The sequence below is a fragment of the Onychostoma macrolepis genome, chromosome 17 (assembly GCF_012432095.1).
Source record: "Onychostoma macrolepis isolate SWU-2019 chromosome 17, ASM1243209v1, whole genome shotgun sequence".
Taxonomy (NCBI): domain Eukaryota; kingdom Metazoa; phylum Chordata; class Actinopteri; order Cypriniformes; family Cyprinidae; genus Onychostoma; species Onychostoma macrolepis.
Window position 1 is genome coordinate 6,301,395 of NC_081171.1, and position 21,941 is coordinate 6,323,335.

Consider the following 21,941-nt stretch of genomic DNA (forward strand, 5'->3'; position numbering starts at 1 on the left):
GATAGATAGATGGATAGACGGATAGACAGACAGACAGACAGACAGATAGATAGATAGATAGATAGATAGATAGATAGATAGATAGATAGATAGATAGATAGATAGATAGATGGAATGATGGATAGATAGATAGACAGACAGACAGACAGACAGAGCGAGCGAGCGAGCGAGCGAGCGAGCGAGCGAGCGAGCGAGCGAGCGATAGATATAGATAGATAGATAGATAGACAGACAGACAGACAGACAGACAGACAGATAGATAGATAGATATAGATAGATAGATAGATAGATAGACAGAGCGATAGATAGATAGATAGATAGATAGATAGATAGATAGATAGATAGATAGATAGATAGATAGACAGAACGATAGATAGATAGATAGATAGATAGATAGATAGATAGATAGATAGATAGATAGATAGATAGATAGATAGATAGATAGATAGATAGATAGTAGGGGTGGCATGGTACGCGTACCGGAACATAAGGTTCACGGGGCAAATTCCAAATGGAAGTGATCATCCCTATCCCCTTGGAGTGGGGACTTTGGAGTGAACAGGGCACGTGCGAGCCATTGTTTAGTCGTTTGAAATGCACTTGGCAAAGGGAGCAATTTAATTTCCTCATAATCTTCAACTGGGATGTTCCCGTGACAGTGCAGCACGGCACACAGCACAGCAGATTTGCTGACTGACACCTGTGCTGTTGTGCCAAATTCTGACCCCCACCAGATTATTACCCCCCTAGTATTGGTAGGTTTAGGGTTAGGTGTGAGGGAGGGGTTAGGATTAGGCAATCAGGTAGCGATTTCAATGAGGGGGGTAATAATTTGGCAGGGAGTCGAAAATGGGCACAACACCAGCATAAAAAAATATACATTTTATATTTTAAAAAGTTGTATACATATTAGTTTTTATATATTATATAGCAAAAAACTGGAAAAACGTTTTAAAATATAAAATGTATATTCATTTGCAACAGTTATGCTAACAACAATAAAAAGACACATGACATTAAAACAGATAAAAGACACATGACATTAAAACAGCGACATCCCAGCTGAAGATTATGAGGAAATTAGATCGCTCCCTTTGCCAAGTACATTTCAAACGACTAAATAAAAAAAAAATTGGAATCACATTTTATGAATGAATGAATGAACGAACGACTGAAGCATTTAAATAGCGCTTTATTGTGTATTGGTATACACCCAAAGCGCTTTACAATCATATAGGGGGTCTCTTCTCAACCACCACCAGTATGCAGCATCCACTTGGATGATGCGACGGCAGCCACAGGACAACAGTGCCAGTGCGCTCACCACACACCAGCTACAGGTGGAGAGGAGAGAGAGTCATAGAGCCAATCAAGTGGATAGACACTTTAGTAGAACTTAGTTAAATTACAGGCAAAATATGTATTTTAACCTTATATAACTAGAAAAACTAAGGCAAAAATAGAATGGTCTGACTTTAGATGCGTGAAATTATCCTATATAAGACACCTGCGCAAAAGAAAAACAGCTAATGGACTGAAAGAACATGTAAATTCACTCTATGACAGCAGATGGCGCTTATGGACTCAATTTAGCGTTCCTTTGGATACCGCTGTAAATAAAGCTGCTCTGCGCTGCGCTTATGAACACGGAGGTAAGAGAAAGAGAAAATGCCTTCTAAAGTTTTCTGAAGAGAGTTCCCTTCAGATACTCATTCATATTAACCCCCTGCCCCCAATTCATTATTTATATTTTTCTTCCTATATTTCGAGCATTGTGAACAATGATCTTGTGCTGCCTGCTACAGTATTTTCTCTTTCCAAGGTGAAAAACAAGTGCACTTACATAATGTACTTATAAAGCGCTCTATTTTCACGCACTAATTTTGTACTTAATATACTAAAAATGATCCTTTAGTACTTCTTAAGATAAACTTAATATCATCTAAGTGTACTCAACTGTGCTATTTTGAGACACCTTGAATATGAAATAAAATGCACTTTTAACATACTATCTTTGTATTTAAAAAATTTATTTAGCTACCACTTGTAGTACACTTGAGTGTACTAGTGAATGAAAGATGGGTTCAAGTGTACTACAAGTGGTTTTTTAAATACAAGGATAGTATGTTAAAAGCACATTTTAGTTCATATTCATGGTGTCTCAAAATGGCACAGTTGAGTACACTTAGATGATATTAAGTTTATCTTAAGTACTAAAGGATCATTTTTAGTATATTAAGTACAAAATTAGTGCGTGAAAATAGAGAACTTTATAAGTACATTATGTAAGTGCACTTGTTTTTCACCTGGGTGTCTCTGCGTCTTTGTCCTGTGTTAACGGCCGTTTACAGACTTAGTAATATTACCACACAAATTACATTTTGGAAAATTATTGCAATCCAGTTTGCGTGCAGTTCCGAAAAGCCGATCGTGTGTTTGGAGCAAAAATTATCCGGTGTCCTGACATTTTATCCTACCCGTCAGATTTTCCTACCATGCGCGCATTAAAATTACGTCTTTTTTCTCATGCTGAACAACAATATTTAATGTATCTGCATTTCTGTATGGGTAGGTTTAGGGTTGGGCCCTAGTCTGAAGCCTTTGCAAAGAGGCAAAAATATGATTCAAAATAAGTGTTGCCCTCCAAAGTTACATTAACTCCTAAGTAACATCAAATTCCTAATTGTGTGTGGTTCTCACAGTCTGTGTCAGTGGGGTTAAGGTTGTGAGCGGGGCTGGATCTGACAGTAACAGCAGGCCAGTGTTCAGCTCCTCCTCAGACACACAGCTGGCATCTGTCTCTGTGCTATGGGCCCGCCAAACACAGGGCACCGCAGACAGATCACTGACGCAAGCAAACACACACCCGAGACATGGGAAAAGACAATCCGAGGATAAACACTTCATACACACGCACATAAATAAACACTGAGTGCTTCACGAAGCTCATTACGGAAGAACCGGGCTGGAGGACATATTAAAATAAAAGCCTGATCTGAAATCCCGGTAAAAAATAAACTAAATGAATTTTTATCATATGTCAACACTTGAGTATTTCGATATCAATTTTGCCTTGGGGAATACTGCCAGAACTAAATTTTCAAACATATGAAATTAATCTTATCCTGCGGTTTCCCTTATTCAATATTTGCTGTTCATATTGTATTATTTTGTATGCTGTGCTGTCTACCGTGGGAACAACTGAAACTCTACTGCCAATAGCAGTTAGTTAAGATAATAAATAATTCAAATACAAGAGAACAACGAGGAGAGAAAGAAAGAGAAACAAGAATTTAAAGGTGAAGTGTGTCACTTTTTTTTCAATGTTAAAGTATTTCACTATATTGCAGCTTTATACTCCTCTACAGATGGATTGATAGACAGATAACTGTGGCCAATTAACAATAAATGGCTTATAATAAAATTCTGAACTGTAAATAAAACAAAACACACTAACTAAAAATGCTATATATGTATGATGGATGGATATTAATTCTGAGATTTGCTAAAGACTACATTTAAAATTTTTATTGAAGTATTAAATATGTTGTTAAAGATTTACTTGAACATCAGATCTAAAGGTAAAAATAGGGACAATGAGCATGAATAATTAATACACAATATTTTTCCAATACACCAAAATAAAATAAAATGTAATAAAATTAAATACCTGATGATTAAAATTTTTTGGGATTTTATTTTTTTGAAAGAAGTATCTTATGCACACCAAGGCTAAATTTATTTGATCAAAAATACAGTGAAAACAGTAATACTGTGAAATATTATTATAATTTCTGTTTTAATATATTTTGTAATGCAAAGCTGAATTTTCAGCATCATTATTCTAGTCACATGATCCTTCAGAAATCATTCTAATATGCTGATTTGCTGCTCAAGAAACATTTCTCATTATTGCCAATGTTGAAAACAGTTGTGCATTTTTGTGGAAGCCATGCTGATTTTTTTATCAGGATTTTTGATTAAACAAAAGTTCAAAAGAAAGCATTTATTTGAAATGAAAACCTATTGATACATTATAAATGTTCCTTCACTGTTCCTTTTGATCAATTTCATACATCCTTGTTGAATAAAAGTATTTTACTTACTCCAAACCTTTGACAGATAGATATAGATAGACAGACTAAATAGTAGATAGTCTTAGATAGTATAGCTAGACAGTCTAAAACACAAAGCAGAACGAGAACGCAACAATAACTGACCACTATTAGTCTCGCTCAGACCAGCTCTGAACAAACCCATTTACACACTGTAGACCCACATACTCTAGCGTCAGATGCTCTAAATTAAGAGGAAATGCTGTATAAAACAACAGCTACACAGTCATTAAATACACACTCCACTCTCACTTCAGCATATTACAGTAATGGCTCGTTACAAAGGAAAAGCGTCAAAAGATAATTAATTACAAACTCAGAATGCTGCCAAAAAAGCTCAACTCCCTCAGCCCGAAGCATCAAAATCGAGCAAATAAAGCAAGGCGACCATAAATCACTAATTATCTTATTACGGGTAGAGTCGAGGGTGAGAGAGAAGCAAACGTGCTGTGAAACACTGAAACACTGTGGGGGTCCGAACAGACGAGATGTGTGCGAGTAACTGTTTAGGATGATGGGAAGAGAGACTGTAATCTGTGTGTCATTGCAAGGACAAGAGATATTAAAAGGCGTGATTACAGTATGGAGGTATAAGTCTAATGAAAATCTCACTTTACTTCATTTGGAGCAAGATGGCAGGCAAGAAAATGTACAATAAGCTTATGTGCGCATATGATCGATTGGTCCTGACTATGAACTTTAATTGAGATCGTGTAAAGTGTCTGGCAATCTCAACGGATACAAGAGACGATCAACACTTAAAGTGAAGATTAAATTAAATGTTACAGGGGGTCCTTAGAGAGAACACAAGGGAAAACGAAAACGAATACATACGCTTGCCTTTACATTTGAAATAAGATATTTCTTAAAGAGACAGTTCACATAAAAACTAAAAATCTGTCATCATTTACTCACCCTCATGTCGTTACAAACCCGTATGACTTTCTATTGCTTGTGACACAAAAAAAGCAAAATTTCAAGGTAAATTGGTGGACTACAAACCAATGCAAGTCTATCAAATCACTACTTCCAAAACTCATAGTGGTGTCCAGATGTTGAACAGATTGAGAGAGCATGCCCTGAAGACCACGAAGGAACTACCAGTCACCTCAGAGTGACATTCTAGTACAGCAGAGCGGACAGCTCATCCATTAGCGTTTGCTTTGCTTTGAGCAGCATACGGCGCACATTCATCAATACTCTCCCTGTGCTCTCAGGGACAAAACCGCTGTCCTACAGCACAGAGGTGAACAGAACAGAACATCATCCGTCTATGATAGTCAAACATCAGTAACACTTTAAAATAAAGTTCAGTTCTGAAACATGAGTTAATGCATTAGGTGTTAAGAACTAATAATAAACAACCACTTTTACAGTATTTTTATCATCCATGTCAATTTATACAGTACCATTCATGAGTTCAGTAAGGTATTTGTTTTAAAGAAATGAATACTTTTATTGAGTATTATGAAGAATGCTTTAAATTGATCAAAAGTGACTTACATTTTAAATTAAATTATGTTCTTTTGACTTTCTGTTTCTCAAATAGAAGCACAACTGTTTTCAATACTGATAATAATAAGAAAGGTTTGTGTGACATTGAAGACTGGAGTAATTCCTGATGAAATTTCAGCTTTGCATCACAGGAGTAACACATTTTTAAAATATATTACTTTTAAACAGTTATTTTAAAATGTAATAATATTTAACATTACTGTTTCTATTACGATATATTTTTGATCAAACAAATGCTGCCTTGGTGAGCATAAGATACTTTTTTTTATTATTATTATTTATAAATAAATGAATACAAAATATTGACTCCACATTTTTGAATGTTTGTGTAATATATTGTTGATTGTTTTTTTTATGTCCTTTCAAAATACATTAATGTTTATTAATACAACTTGAAATGCTAAAAATGTGTTATTACATGCAGAACTTTAACATAGAACAAAAGAATCTGCAAGCAGTTGTTCATTGCATTAATTAACTGCATAATTAATGTTACTAATGTCAACAAACAGAATTATATTGCAAAGAATTATGAAAACCCCATTGTGACTAAAATCTTTGCAGCTAATTTAAATCTGGGTCTGAACATCCACTGACTTTGTTGTTCACTGAAAAAAAAGTATAAATAAATAAATAAATTAATTAATTCAAAAATAATAAATAAATAAATACAAAAATATATAATAAATCTATATATATATATATATATATATATATATATATATATATATATATACAGGTGCTGGTCATATAATTAGAATATCATCAAGAAGTTGATTTATTTCACTAATTCCATTCAAAAGTGAAACTTGTATATTATATTCATTCATTACACACAGACTGATATATTTCAAATGTTTATTTCTTTTAATTTTGATGATTAGAGCTTACAGCTCATGAAAGTCAAAAATCAGTATCTCAAAATATTAGAATATTTACATTTGAGTTTGAATAAATGACCATCCCTACAGTATAAATTCTGGGTATCTCTTGTTCTTTGAAACCACAATAATGGGGAAGACTGCTGACTTGGCCATGATCCAGAAGACGAACATTGATGCCCTCCACAAAGAGGGTAAGTCACAGAAAGTCATTACTGAAAGGTGTGGCTGTTTACAGAGTGCTGTATCAAAGCATATTAAATGCAAAGTTGACTGGAAGGAAGAATTTGGGTAGGAAAAGGTGCACAAGCAACAGGGATGACCGCAAGCTTGAGAATACTGTCAAGCAAAGCCGATTCAAACACTTGGGAGAGCTTCATAAGGAGAGAACTGAAGCTGGAGTCAGTGCATCAAGAGTCACCACGCTCAGACGTCTTCAGGAAAAGGGCTACCAAGCCACTTCTGAACCAGAGACAACGTCAGAAGCGTCTTACCTGAGCTGTGGAGAAAAAGAACTGGACTGTTGCTCAGTGGTCCAAAGTCCTCTTTTCAGATGAAAGTAAATTTTACATTTCATTTGGAAATCAAGGTCCCAGAGTCTGAAGGAAGAGTGGAGAGGCACAGAATCCATGTTGCTTGAAGTCCAGTGTGAAGTTTCCACAGTCAGTGATGATTTGGGCTGCCATGTCATCTGCTGGTGTTGGTCCACTGTGTTTTCTGAAGTCCACAGTCAACGCAGCCATCTACCAGGAAATTTTAGAGCACTTCATGCTTCCTTCTGTTGACAAGCTTTATGGAGATGCTGATTTCATTTTCCAGCAGGACTTGGCACCTGCCCACACTGCCAAAGGTACCAAAAGCTGGTTCAATGACCATAGTGTTACTGTGCTTGATTGGCCAGCAAACTCGCCTGACCTGAACCCCATAGAGAATCTATGGGGTATTGTCAAGAGGAAGATGAGAGACACCAGACCCAACAATGCAGATGAGCTGAAGGCCACTATCAGAGCAACCTGGGCTCTCATAACACCTGAGCAGTGCCACAGACTGATCGACTCCATGCCACGCCGCATTGCTGCAGTAATTCAGGCAAAAGGAGCCCCAACTAAGTATTGAGTGCTGTACATGCTCATACTTTTCATTTTCATACTTTTCAGTTGGCCAAGATTTCTAAAAATCCTTTCTTTGTATTGGTCTTAAGTAATATTCTAATATTTTGAGATACTGATTTTTGACTTTCATGAGCTGTAAGCTCTAATCATCAAAATTAAAAGAAATAAACATTTGAAATGTATCAGTCTGTGTGTAATGAATGGATATAATATACAAGTTTCACTTTTTGAATGGAATTAGTGAAATAAATCAACTTTTTGATGATATTCTAATTATATGACCAGCACCTGTATATATATATAATTTAAAAAGGAAGAAAAGACTTTAAAGACATGAAATAGAATTTAGCCATTTAACTTCCATATTATGACGAATCTCCATGTATTTTCAATATAGCCAATACCAATATCTAGACAGCAGGGTGGAAGACACATTAAATACAATTTAATAATAATAATAATAATAATAATAATAATGATAGTAGATAAGATGTATGCTACCTTTTTTATTTTCTATAATAGCCATTCAAAATTCACAACAAAATCCTGAAAAAAAAGAAAGAAAATGTATAAGTTAAATGTAAATCCAACTCCTATTTGAAGTTAATCTGGCAAATTGAATCTCAAAATGTTGCCCCCAATAAATCAGCCTGACATATATATCTAAAAAACACAAGGCATTTATATAGCAAGGTAAGTTAGCCATAGCAACAAAAAAAAAAAAAATCATGCACAATAAGACCTGGCACATTTATTCGGAAAGTAAATTCTGAATTCATGTTGCCTTTAAGGCTTGTGCACCAATCCCAAGAGTCTCTGAAGCCTGTCTTGCACGTGAACGAATGTTTGTCTCTCTCCATTTCTATCTTTCCCTGCAGTGGGAAGGAGGTGATTGTTGGAGATGCAGCACAATGCCTTTGTGGTGTGTATTGCAGGGTTACGGTCCGGTCAGAATGAGGAATTGAGTGGGTGTTTCAGAGAGGTGATGCAGCTGTAGAGCCTGTAGAGTGTGTCTGCTGCAGGAGGACACAATTAAACTCTGTCATAGCTCAATAACTGCTGCTTATTGCTCCATATCAGCGGGATACAGCAGCTGATTGAGTATAGGGTGGAAAAGGAAGCTGTAAATGTAACTCAGACTGACTTACTATAGTGCATTAAAGAAAGATACTTGTGGATATGATTGTCGATCTTCGCCCTTTCGTTAATGTGATATGGTGTTGTTGAGGTAAACAAAATTGCACCAATGTGCATGGCAATTAAAATTGATGCACTTGGCCACAATTTGTTGATGGTAAATATTTGCAATAAATTACTTTAACCATAATCTGAGATTAAATATCAGGAACAGTTGGAGAGATTTTGAAAATCCCATATTCAAGCGTTTGTCAGCTCCCTTGAAAGGCACTGATGCACACGCACACAGTGCTCAGAATAGTAATGGGCCATTTTACTGGCTCTCCTTCCAATAACCCACATCCTCCTCCAGACTGAAGCCCATCACACACATGCACACATTTGTTTTTCTGTCATGATGTGGACCTTCCATTGCCTTCTATTGTTTTATTCTGAGCCAATGCTATTTTCTAGCCTCTAAACCTACTGTTAACCTTAAAGGAATAAATGACTTAAAAATTAAAATTTGCTGAAAATGCCTTCCAAGATGTAAATGAGTTTGTTTCTTTATCAGAATGGATTTGAAGAAATTTAGCATTACATCATGCTCACCAATGGATCCTCTGCAGTATATGGGTGCCGTCAGAATGAGAGTCCAAACAGCTGATAAAAACATAATCCACAAGTAATCCACACAACATCAATTAATGTCTTATGAAGTGAAAAGTTAATTATTAAGAAGTTTTAACTCCAAACCGTTGCTTTCAGCTAAAATGTTAGTCTTTTACCCATAAAGTCATTTTGTCTGAATCAGGGGAGAAATATGCACAGATCAAGCATCATTTAGAAGTGAAAACAGTCCAAAACAAACAGGTCAGAGGATTTTCATGTGAGAGGACAACAGGGAATGCACTTCTTTTTTTTTTACTGGAGGAAGCGGATACAGATGATGGACTCATTTAGAAAAATAAAACGCTTTAAAATTAAAATGCATTAATGATGGAATTGTTTCATGCTGCTTTTCACTTCACAAGATGTTATTTTATGGACTGGAGCGGTGTGGATTATTGTGATGTTTTTATCAGATTTTTGGACTCTCATTCTGACGGCACCCATTCACTGCAGAGGATCCATTGGTGAACAAGTGATGTAATGCTAAATTTCTCCAAATCTCTGATGAAGAAACAAACTCATCTGCTTATTGGATGGCCTGATGGTCTGTTAAGCCATTTTTCTCATGGGGACTGTTGGCTGGTCCCAATTAAGGTAATTTCAGGTTTTACTATCCTTGTGGCTACCACAAACACACAAAATCTCAATTAACACGTACAATTACACTCCAATGGACAATTCCTGAACAAACACTTGCAAAGAGTTTGCAGACTAATCACATGCAGACGCCAACATGTACACTTTACATGCAAAAGAAGGAGGCTTTACTCTACTCTATTCACCGTGAGCAGGGCACTGGCCAGCAACAGCCAAAGGACACAAATGCAGTTATATTCCTTCATTCAAGGACAAGAGTTCCAACATGCAAAACAAATGGTATATTCAATTGTTTATGTACATACTGTATATATAAGATATAGATATTTAAGAGCACGCTGCCCCCTGTTGGTGCAGTCTGTGAGATTCACAATATTAATGTTGATTTCAATGTGAATCAGAATTCAGTTATGTGTGGTTGCAGGTTCTTCTTTTCATTGTTGTTCTTTATAGGTTTCTCTTTTTGGGGTTGAGTTGACTGTCTGATTCTTTGAAGATTAAAAAAGTTCTTGAAATCTTCTTTAAGTGTCTTCTGCTCATCAAGGCTTCAGAAACCATATGATCCTTCAGAAATCATTCTAATATGCTAATTTGATGCTCAAAAATATTTTATTATCATCAGTGTTGAAAACAGTTATGCTGCTTAATATTTTTGTGGGGAATGTGATGCATTTTTTCAAGATTATTTGATGAACAAAGTTCAAAATAATAGCGTTTATTTGAAATTGAAAACTTCTGCAAAATCACTTTTGATCAATGTAATGCATCCTAGAATAAAAGTATTAATTTCTTTCAAAAACTTTGATGGATGGATGGATTCTTAGCTGAACTTAAGGTGCCACAAACAATTTTAATTTTTAAAGAAATGTATCTTCCCATGTATAAGGTTCATTCTATGGCAAACAATTAAGAAAGCAATAGGGGGAATTGAGTTTTGGGTGACCATGGAAACAGTTGTAAATCTCTTAATATTGTCTGAGGTTGGAACGCAAAGTGACCTTATTGTTCCCAGCAATATAATGACTAAAGTTTCGGGATACTCATGGTTTAGTCTCAGTCTGCAAACACAGAGTTGTATATAAACCATCTGCCATGTTATGATAAAGGTTTCCAGGCTTTTGTCTTTATGTTCTGCAAGACTAATCTAACAGGAAATAAAATTATCAGATGTACACTAAATGAGAGACAGATGGATTTTCATCATGACTTCAGACATTTGTCCAACAATGGAGCTTAAAGCTATAGAGCCTGAAGACTGACAGAAAACAATCATACATGCAGACATTACCCTGAGGTCACTTGAGTCATTGATGGGTGCTACGAAAAAGCACTGGAAGATGACAGGAACGGAGTAACGATGGGGCTCTCTTATTAAGTGCCAGGGCCAGACCACCCAGAGCCCTGTCAGTGTGACCTCTGACCTCTGCTCCTTTAATGTCAGAACTGAAACATATGTTCAATGACAGCGTCTGCACAGCGCTGATAGAAGAGAGATGTCATCTAACAAATCATCTTTCCTTTGCTCTTAAACCATACATGACTCTCGGGGTGAAACTGGGGAGAAAAGGTGAAGATTTTTTTGCAAATCTGCTGACATGAGGACTGGAGCTGCTGGGAAGGATGTTGAATAAAGCATGACTCATTCCAGTTTAATGGCCAAATCTCATCTAAGCCAGAATGAGCCAAGTCCTGTGTTAGATACTCATTTTTAAATATAAGAGAAGGACATAGACCAAAAGAAAAGAAAAATAATTTTAGAATTCTTTATTTTAGAATCATTTGTTTTGAAATCAAACAAAATTGGTCTTGACCTACGTTTTTGAATCAGTCAAAAGAACCGGTTGGGAGTCATCCATTCGGACGTTGGGCAACTCTGGCCACACTATATGTTTTTGATTCACTAAAAAGAACTGGTTCATAAGAGTCATTTGTTCAGGAGTTGGACTAAACATTTTACTGTATGTTTCTGATTCACTAAAAAGAACCATATCAAAAGAGTTCATAAGATGTTTCTGATTAACTAAAGAACCAGTTCATGAGAGTGTATGTTTACTGTATGTTTTTGATTCACTAAAAAGAACCGGTTCATAAGAGGCATTTGTTCAGAAGTCGGTCGACACAACATGTGTACATGCATACATACAGCAACTTCAACTCAACTTCATGTATTTATATAGCACATTTATATGCAACTTTGTTGCCCAAAGTGCTTCACAAAAATTAAACTTAACAGCTTTACAGAAAAAGCATGTTTCAAATATCACAATCAAAGCCAATATAATGCAGAGAGAATGCCTTTATGATGTACACAGGCTTTATATAGTTGCTTCTAGTCGGCTAGTCTTGGTCACTAACAACTAATATTTAAAGTGGATGGTGCTCTTTCAGATCATGGACCTGTTTGTCTGCTGGTGATGTCATGAAGAGCTCCTCCATTATGTATAATACAGCACTGATAAATGCTGCCTCATTTGGGGTCTGTCATGCACAGATGGACCTCTGCTTTCCTCTGATTTGGTACCTCAGATAACTCGCCTGGGCACATCAGGCCATTATAAAATACAGACAAATAAAACAAAATAGAGGACATATAAAATATTAATGATGCTTAATACAACAGCTGTGAATGAAGGGCAAACAAGGCAAAGCGGAGTACCAGATGATATCACATCTGCTGTCAAAGCAAACTACATTTTTACATTCCATGTAGAAAATGAGTGGTGCTTGCCCATGAAAATGTCTTCGCCACAGTGTGAGCTGAGTGGTTGCCAGGGTGTTGATATATGGTTACTAAGGTGTCCTGAGGGTTTCTTGTGTTTCTATGCAGTTGTTTTGGATGTCATAAGAGCCCACCCTCAATTCACTATAATATCTTGGTTTGAAGATACGTTTGCAATAAGAATAAGAATTGAAAATTATATTTATGATGAAAAAAAAAAAAAAAAAAAGTGTATTATTATTATTATTATTATTACTACTACTACTACAGAGTTTAAATTATGCTGTTTTTTTGGATGTCTGATATTAAAATAATAATAATAATAAATATTTTTAAAATTATAAACAATGTTTTTTCTGTAATAGCACACACAACTTAAAAAAAAAAACTTCATTTGAAATATAATCTATGTAAAAGTTACACGCCAAAGTTTAATTTTTATGGTTTTGTTCAAATCCCTAACCCTAATGAGCAAGCATCAATAACAAGACAACAAAACGGTGATAAATAGGATGGTAGTTAGTTCTCATTATAAAGCTGTTAACAGATTGCTGTGACACAAATCACATTGTTAAGGAATATTTAAAAGCCATCAGCTCAGTTAATCAAACCTGTTCAGACTGACTATAAAAGACTCTCTTTTGAGTTCATAACACACATATGCAAAAATGAACAGAAATGAATACTGTATTCACTAAAGCCCTGGACAATAACACTAGCATTCTCTACAACTTTAATTAAAGCGGCAGATTCACCATCACTTCAGTTCTGGAATGTGAATGGCATGAATGTACGTCCCTCTGGATCTGGATTTTAATCTAAATCCACATGTTCCGACACGTCCCTCACTCAGTTTGATTACTGTAATTGGAGATTTTGCCTCCTACCTACTCTAGTTCTTGGGTAATTCCTGCTTAATATGAATAAATAAATAAATTACACTGCCAACAAACATCCCAAATTCCCTTGAGGAACTTCCACTGCATGTAAGGGATAAATTTTGAATATTATAAGAGAATTAGTTTCAGCAATTAGTTTCAGCAAATGGCACAGAATATCGGTCTGATTTGAAATGGAAATCATTTTTGGACCACGGCTGCTTGTTTTCACGCTGGTTAATTGATTCAGCGATGGGCAGGGTGTTGGTTTAACGCAGCTGAACATGTTTGTAATGCTAAAGATGATGCGCCGGGCCAAGAGCCGACTCTCGCGAGATAAGTTAATGCAGAACAGGGATATTTATCAGCAGTCAGGGTCAAAACCAGCACACTTCTTCCAGTGTTTGGACATTTGTTTTCCACCCACATCTTAAATTAAATATTCATACAGGAGTTAACTGCATCACATTAATGAAGCATGGAAGAATGAAAGAATGTGTGAGAGAGAAAAAGTTAAGACAAAAGCCCAGCTTCCTCCTCATAGATAAAAAAAAAAAACGTATCCATCGTAAAAGCAAGGTTATTTTCGTAAACGAAAACTGAAACTAAGACTAAAACTATTGGTCAAAAAACATTTTCGTAAACTGAAATAAAATTAAAATTTCTAAATAAATGAAAAACTAAAACTAAACAAAACTAACAACAGTAACTGAAAAACTAATGAAAATAAAATAATAATTAGCAAAAATAAATAATAGTGTACGTGATTTAATAAGCTCATTCTGTGCCAGAAAATCGGACCTGTGGTTGTTTAGGGAAACAGATGGCGCTTCATGCACGTGAGCTGCGTCCTAAGCGGCTATTCACAGAGAATGCGTTTTTGCATTTAATAAATAAGACACGGGCTACGAAATGGGAAATAAATAACTATAAAATATGAAATGGGAAATAATAATAATGCACATCTTACAGCGCACGAACGTTTAAAAGCGTGCTTGACGTGCGAGAACAACATGAGAGTGAGTTAACAGACACAGAATTAAAAGTTTTGGATGAGCTGACTTTAGTGAATAGTCATTTTGTCACGCTTTGCGATTACTATGGTAACATCCACCTCGAGTCCATGACACGAGCACCGCCTTGACTGTATAAAACGCATCCAAAACGAGAGAAAGCGATAGCCGCGCTGTGTTTTCACTGCTGGCCGTGTTGTGTAAAAGGGGCTTTAGAACTGGGATTGATTGCGTTGCACATCTGAAGCGCGTGCGCGCTGGATATACTTAGGACCATGTGATATTTCAGTTTTTCTTTTTTAATAAATCTGCAAAAATGTCAACAATTCTGTGTTTTTCTGTCAATATGGGGTGCTGTGTGTACATTAATGAGGAAAAAAAAAAGAGAACTTAAATGATTTTAGCAAATGGCTGCAATATAACAAAGAGTGAAAGTATTAGTCTTATATATAACTATTAAAGTGTTGACAGTAAATGTTAACTAACATTAAAAAAAAATTTAAGCCTAAGAATGTTCTAATCAAACAGTAAAGTTTAGCAGACATTCAAAGACATCTTTAGCTAATGACTGTGGTGTTTCCTTGAGGTGTGTTATGTGGAGCAGTCGGTTCAGGTCATGTATCTGGGTCAGACCCGTATCAGCCTGCTGCCGCCCGCAGGTCTACATGACATAATCTAGAGCAAAGATGCAGAGAATGATGATTACTGAATAAGAGAGAGATTCACATTATGGCAACGCGATTCATATGCGAGTCCTGGTGCACTTCCTTTCCATCACATCCACACTGTTTCTTTACCTCATACGTCTGACAGAAAATGTCACAACTCAATCCATCACCTCACTTCTGGCATGCTTTTCAATCTCCAGTCTCTATTCAATAAATGATTTGCATGAGAGACAGACTGATAACCCGCACATTAAATTCCATAGATGTACCACAAATTTTCCTTGAGGGATTCTACTAGAGGTAGAATTGAGTGCAAAGCAATACATTGGCCCCAAATAGTATTTCTAAAACATTTTTCACAATATTTGAACAAAATCTGCAACAAAAAAACAAACAAAACAACAACTTGCAAATCGAGGTCAACAAATGCAAAAGTGCGTTGGACGCACTTAATTCGAGCATCTGTGCATGTTTTACATAAATCGAGACTTGCCCTGGTGTTTAGTGTTGGATTAGAAATGCTTATCAAACCCACATTTGGGTCTTTGATGCTTTATAAGAGAAAGATGGCTGCTGGCTGTCTCTCATATAAAACAGGTGTTTGTGTTCACATGCAACAGGCATTTGTTTGTCCCGGGCCAGATGCGCAACCCCTTCTGTGTTTACATGCAATCCTGAAGAGAAGATGACCGTGTTCACTCAGAAACGCATCTTTCACTCAACGTGTTCACAATTACAGCACAGAGTGACGGGCGGTAAACAAGCAAATAAAATCTACTCTCACAGGAATCCAAACAAGCCTTCTCACTGACACATCTGTAAATAAACTAGTACATTAGCATGCACCTCAGGCGTCCACGAAGGAAACGGCAGAAAATTATGGGATGGGCCTCTTGGGATGCGAATCGTCAGGAATGTATTGATTCTGGATGTGATTCTACTTAATGATTCCACTTAACTGAATCTTTCTGGACTAAATTTCTGACTTAATTTAAGTTCCACGAACAACTTGTTCCCTGTTATGAGGAGAAAAGACAAAAAATAGCAGCATGGGTTCACAGCAGGTGATGTGAGGACGGGGTGATAACCGAGCGGCGACGTGACACTGACTCCATTCACAACGCTGCATGAGATCTGAGAGCGCGACCCCTGCCGACTGCCGCAGATGACAATGAAAGGACACTTACTCTGGCGAGGAGGCTGATGGGGTCGAGGCCGGGTGGAAGCTGAGAGAGATCGTGGTTCTCCTCACCGAGATAAACCTGCAAAGTCGTGCAGAGGTGCCCCAGGCCTTCTTTCTTCTCCTCGCTCATGTCTGCAAGATCTGCACACACAGAACATTCAACAACAGCGATACATATGAATGATTCTGCTAACAAGCAAACATGTATTGTTCTTCAAAAAAATACTATACTAAACTAGTTTCTAAAAACATATTACTATATTATTAAATCAGAGTATTACCATAGTACATGAGCAAAAATATGGTATTAACATGATATACGTATAAAAAAGATTGTACAAAAAAGGTACTATTATACATTCAAAAACATTTTACCATGGTACATATATATAAAACATAGTATTAACAAGGTAAATGTCCAAAAAAGGGCTATTACTGTGATACATATCTAAAAAAAAAAAAACAATGACTAAAATCAGTATACAATATGTCTAAAAACATTATTTACATTGTACATAAATGAAAAAAAAAAAAAAAGGTAATATCACGTTCAAAAACATGGTATTATCTTTGCAAATGTTCAAAAACATGGTACTGCTATGGTGCATTTCTACAAAACACTGTATTGATGTGGTATTACTAATGTTACAGCTCTAGAAAATGTGGTATTACCAAAATACAATGTGCCCAAAAACACAGTACACAACCAGAAAACACTGTATTAATGGTTTTGAAGTATGTTTAAATCAGTGTTGTCATTGTTAATTAAATCAGACTATTAAAAATTATTTCCATTACTGAAATAAAGCAGTTTAAGCTGAAGTAGTAAAATTGCTAAAAGCTAAATAGAAATATAAAAAAATAAAAAAAAGAAGAAAATTACGAAGGCACATACAATTATGAAACTTCAAACTAAAATTAAAATGAAAACACAAAAAAAAGTTAATAAAAGCTAATGGAACTATAATGGAACATTTTACATAAAACTATAATAGAACATTTATAATGGATTTTTTTTCTCCATATTTTATTCACATATTGTTATTTATTCGTTTATTTATTTGTCTATTCTCTTTATTATTAATGTTTTATTTCATTTTGTTACCTTAAATTATATGTATACCTGCATTATGTCTGTACTTTCTGCACTGACAGCTCCTTACACCAAGATTAATTATTATACTTTGCAATAAAGCTCTTCGATTCTGATTCTGAATACCATGCATATTCATGAATTTGGCAATAATATTTGTATGGTATTGTGCAATATTGTATATTTGTAATGACAACCATGTCCAAAAGACATGATAGTCCCAAACGTCCACCTACAAAACTTGGGTATATTAAGGATTTTTTTTTTTTAAAGAAAATGTATCATACTTGTAGCTGTTCATAAATTACACTGGGTGCAAAAAAAAAACAGAATTAAACCTAATTTACCTGAAAAAAGTTCACATACTATGTTATCGGTGACAGTGGCATATAAAACTACACGCAGATGTAAACAACACTGAGCTGAACCAACACAAGCTGTGAAAATGACTAATGATGATCAACCAGGATGAAGCACAAAAGAGCTGAATCGCACAATAAGAAACCAGAGGAGGATAAAAGGCTTTTGTGTGTGTTTGTTTTCACCTGTTGGTGTGTGTTTAGCCAATGAAGATGAATCAAAAAGCATTTTTGCTTGTCTCATTAGGGCAGTTTTAAGTGCGTGTTTAGACAGGTTCATATTTTCTGGCTGTACCAGTAAAATGGATGTCCGGTTAGTGTGTATTTGGAAAGAAAGAGGTCTGACTGCAGCACGAGAGTGTGTATATGGAAGTATAACCCTGGATGTGTGATTTATGTCAGCTTTGCCAAACATATGGGCTTTTTCATTAACCCTCCTGCTCTGATTCATTTCCTCCAAACGCACCATCAATGAAGTTCAGTGTGTTCGCTGCTGCTGCGGCAGATAGAGCGAACACTTGACCCGTGGCTACAGCTCACGGCTCGTATCTCTCGCTCTCTCACTCACACACACACATTCACCATCATAAACACAGACACACACAGTAGTAAAACTCTGCAGATTCAATACATAAATCTGGAACGTCTTCACTACGTGTAGTATCTTTTATCTTCCATCTCTACAAAACTGAACAAAGTTACAGTGCTTAAGCTTGTTGGACAAACTGAAATGATTCAAATCTGTTCTTTGGATAATAAGGATTTATTTTCAAAAATTATAGACAGATTGTCAATTACTAAAATTAAAAAGAAAAAAAAAAAGCAGGCAGTAAATGAGCCTGGGTCTGAAAAAAATGAGGGTCTGAAACCTCTCCTGAGAAGAAAATAACAGGCTGGATGGCAGACAGATCTACACACTTCCCACTTCTCAGGAGCATGAGAGGTTGAACGTGTGTGGAAGAATTATGAGCCTGAAGCAGGTGTCCTTAAAGGGATAGTTCACCTCAACATTTTAATTTTGTGACCATTTACACATGTTTATGTTGTTCCAAACCCTTCTGTGGAACAAAAAATATATAATCTGCTTTTTTCCATACAATAAATATATGAATGATTGGCTGTAGAACTCCAAAAATATGCTACAAAAGTACCATAAAAATTGTCAATACGATTTGTGTGGTACATATATACATATGATTCTTTATGTGAATGTAAAGTAGCTATAAAAATGTTTAAACTTTGAAACAGGTCTCAAATCTGATTTGCACTTGCTTTTAATTAAAAAAATATTATTATTATTATTATTATGGTTATTATTATTTTGCTAATAACATTTGTTGTCTCCTTTTTTTAAAATAAGTTATACTACTTATATCTGTTATTAATCTGTTAAGATACTATTTCAGTTGTATGCTTCCAAATACAAGAGCTAATCAGAACGGACTTCTAATTTTGGCTATCAGTATATATGTTTGTTTGTCCATGTGATTCTATATTTGGCACATGTAAACATTGTCACCTTCTTTACTTAGCCTATGTTTTTTACTTATATGTCAGGTCCATGGGATTCAGTATTTGGCACATGCAAACATTGTCACATTCTTTAAATGCATAATAAAAAAAAAAATATATATATATATATATATATATATATATATATATATATATATATATTCATATATATATATATATATATATTCATATATATATATATATATATATATATATATATATATATATATATTTTTTTTTTTTTTTAATTCAGCACTGTGAGATGTTTTGCCAGGTTTGATGTGATTAGCCGGGTTTCCATGCATTTTTATGCATATTTTGGCACATCAGAAAAAAATGCTTAATGGAAAAACAATATGCAAATAGAATTTCTAAAAAGCGCATAAAACGACATATGCACACTTGAGGTGGATATATATATATATATATATATATATTTTTTTTTTTTTTTTTTTTTTCCCATTCAGTTCAGCACTTTCACTCAAATGTTTGAGGTCAGTTAAAAAAAAAAAAATTCTTAACAAAGGTAAGCCCCCCCAATTAATACTTTTATCCATCCATTAACTTGCTCGAAAGTGACAGTAAAGACATATACATTTGACAAAATATTTTTATTTCAAATGCTGTTCTTTTAAAATTTCTATTCATCAAAAAATCCTGAAAACATGCATCACAAAACTATTTAGTACAGCACAACTGTTTTCAACATTGATAATAACAAGAAACGTTTCTTAAGCACCAAATCAGCATAATGATTTCTGAAGAATCATGTGAAAAATTATACTGAAAATCCAGTTTTGCCATCACAGGAATAAATTACATTGTGAAATATTTCTACAATTTAAAATACCTATATTTATATATATATACTGTTTAACTGTATTTTTTATCAAATTATTGCAGCCTCAGAGAGCGTTACAGCCTTATTTTTAAAATCTTACCAACCCTAAACTTTTGAACGATATGCTACGATAGAAACACAACACGCTCTAAACAGCAAATATAAGTTATAGTATTTAATAAAAATCCAAAGTCGCTACAACATCCATTTCTATTTTGGTCCCTCTTGAACATGTGCAATGAAAACGCAAATTCACAATTTAAATGGTAACATATGGCAAGTAATGACTTTAACCACTTACAACTGACGTAAAAACCTGTTGTGTCAATTTTTGGGTGAATGATTCCTTTAATTTCTGCAATTTTGCACATCTCATTTGCTATCATTAAACTGTAATATATACAGTATAAAAGGATTCAATTCTAAATCAGCCGCTGAGAAATCCATCATTTGACCACCAGCTGAATCGCTCTTCTGTGAAATGCTCTTCTGTTTGTCTAAAAGGAACTGGCATATACGTAAAAATGAGGAGCTGATGGATTTCCTGAAATAATACATGAGCCGATGAGACCTTCATTTTGAGGTGAGAGCTAGTGGTGTCTCATAAGGCCATTAGTGTGATGAGAAAGCACAAGTTCAGAAGGGGAACTGACTGCTTCCTTAAGGACCATCGGCGGGATTACCTCTCTAATGGCTGCACATTACTTATGACTGAATAGAAAAGAGACGGGCCAAAGAGAAGTCCAAGGCCCTTTGTGACAAAATAGCCAATTACTTTTGAAAAGCTGGGGGCCGTGGGGCAGGTTTCACAGAGGGTCCGCACCAAGAAAGAGAGGAAAATTCATAATGGTACAATAAACTCCTGCCAGGATCTGACATTTATTCACCTTCCATCATAGGAAATCTAATCTTTCAACCTCACAGTATAAGTTAGTGCTTTTTACTGCCGTCCATTAATAACACAGCCTTTTATTCTGTATATTACTTTTTTATAAAGCAAAAAAAGTCAGGTTTTTGATACAACAATGGACATTGTCCATTTCTGTGAAACCTGAAAGGCAACGTTCAAAATTGGATTTGTGGACAATGTCGGCATAAATCCTTATAATTTCTTGGCAATATTGAATTAAAGTAATTTGAAATTACCAGTGGAGACCAAAAATTCTTTTTCATTACATAATATTGGCAAAAATATATATGAAAGTCAGGAGTGATGCCTGATTACAGGATTCAATTTGGCTCAGGTTTCTTTTATTAAAGATTTTATTGGGTTTTATTTAACACCTTATAGCTTTACAAATAAAGGTTAGTACACAACAGACCAACACTAATAAAAAAAATCACTCAGAAACTGTTTGTAAAAATTTACATACAAAACGAAAAAATGGCAAGTAACACATTGAATTAAACGTGAAATTTTGAAGCACAAAAACTGATTTAGTATTTTCTTGTAAAACATAGTCCAATAATCTCTGTTTAATTTACATCTCGTTTTACATTTTGCATGTATTTCCTTGAAGAAAAAAACTCCTCAAACCAGTCTAAGCTGGTTTGCTGGTCTTAGATGGTGTAAGTTAGTTCTTCGCTGGTTTAAGGTGGTCTCTCCCAGCCTGGCCAAGCTGGTATTTAGCTGGTTGATTAGCTGGTCTGAGCAGTTGAAAATTGCC

General features: G+C 35.2%; 1 protein-coding gene across 5 annotated transcripts in view; it reads right to left on the bottom strand.

The window, feature by feature from the left end:
• smyd3 (SET and MYND domain containing 3) overlaps positions 1 to 21,941 on the bottom strand; it is a 177,018-nt gene that overhangs the window by 126,267 nt on the left and 28,810 nt on the right. For all 5 annotated transcript variants that reach the window (XM_058749190.1, XM_058749193.1, XM_058749195.1 and 2 more), the window contains one exon: positions 16,474 to 16,610. In XM_058749190.1, coding sequence (XP_058605173.1) covers positions 16,474 to 16,610 — 137 coding nt within the window. The remainder of the gene's footprint in view (positions 1 to 16,473; positions 16,611 to 21,941) is intronic.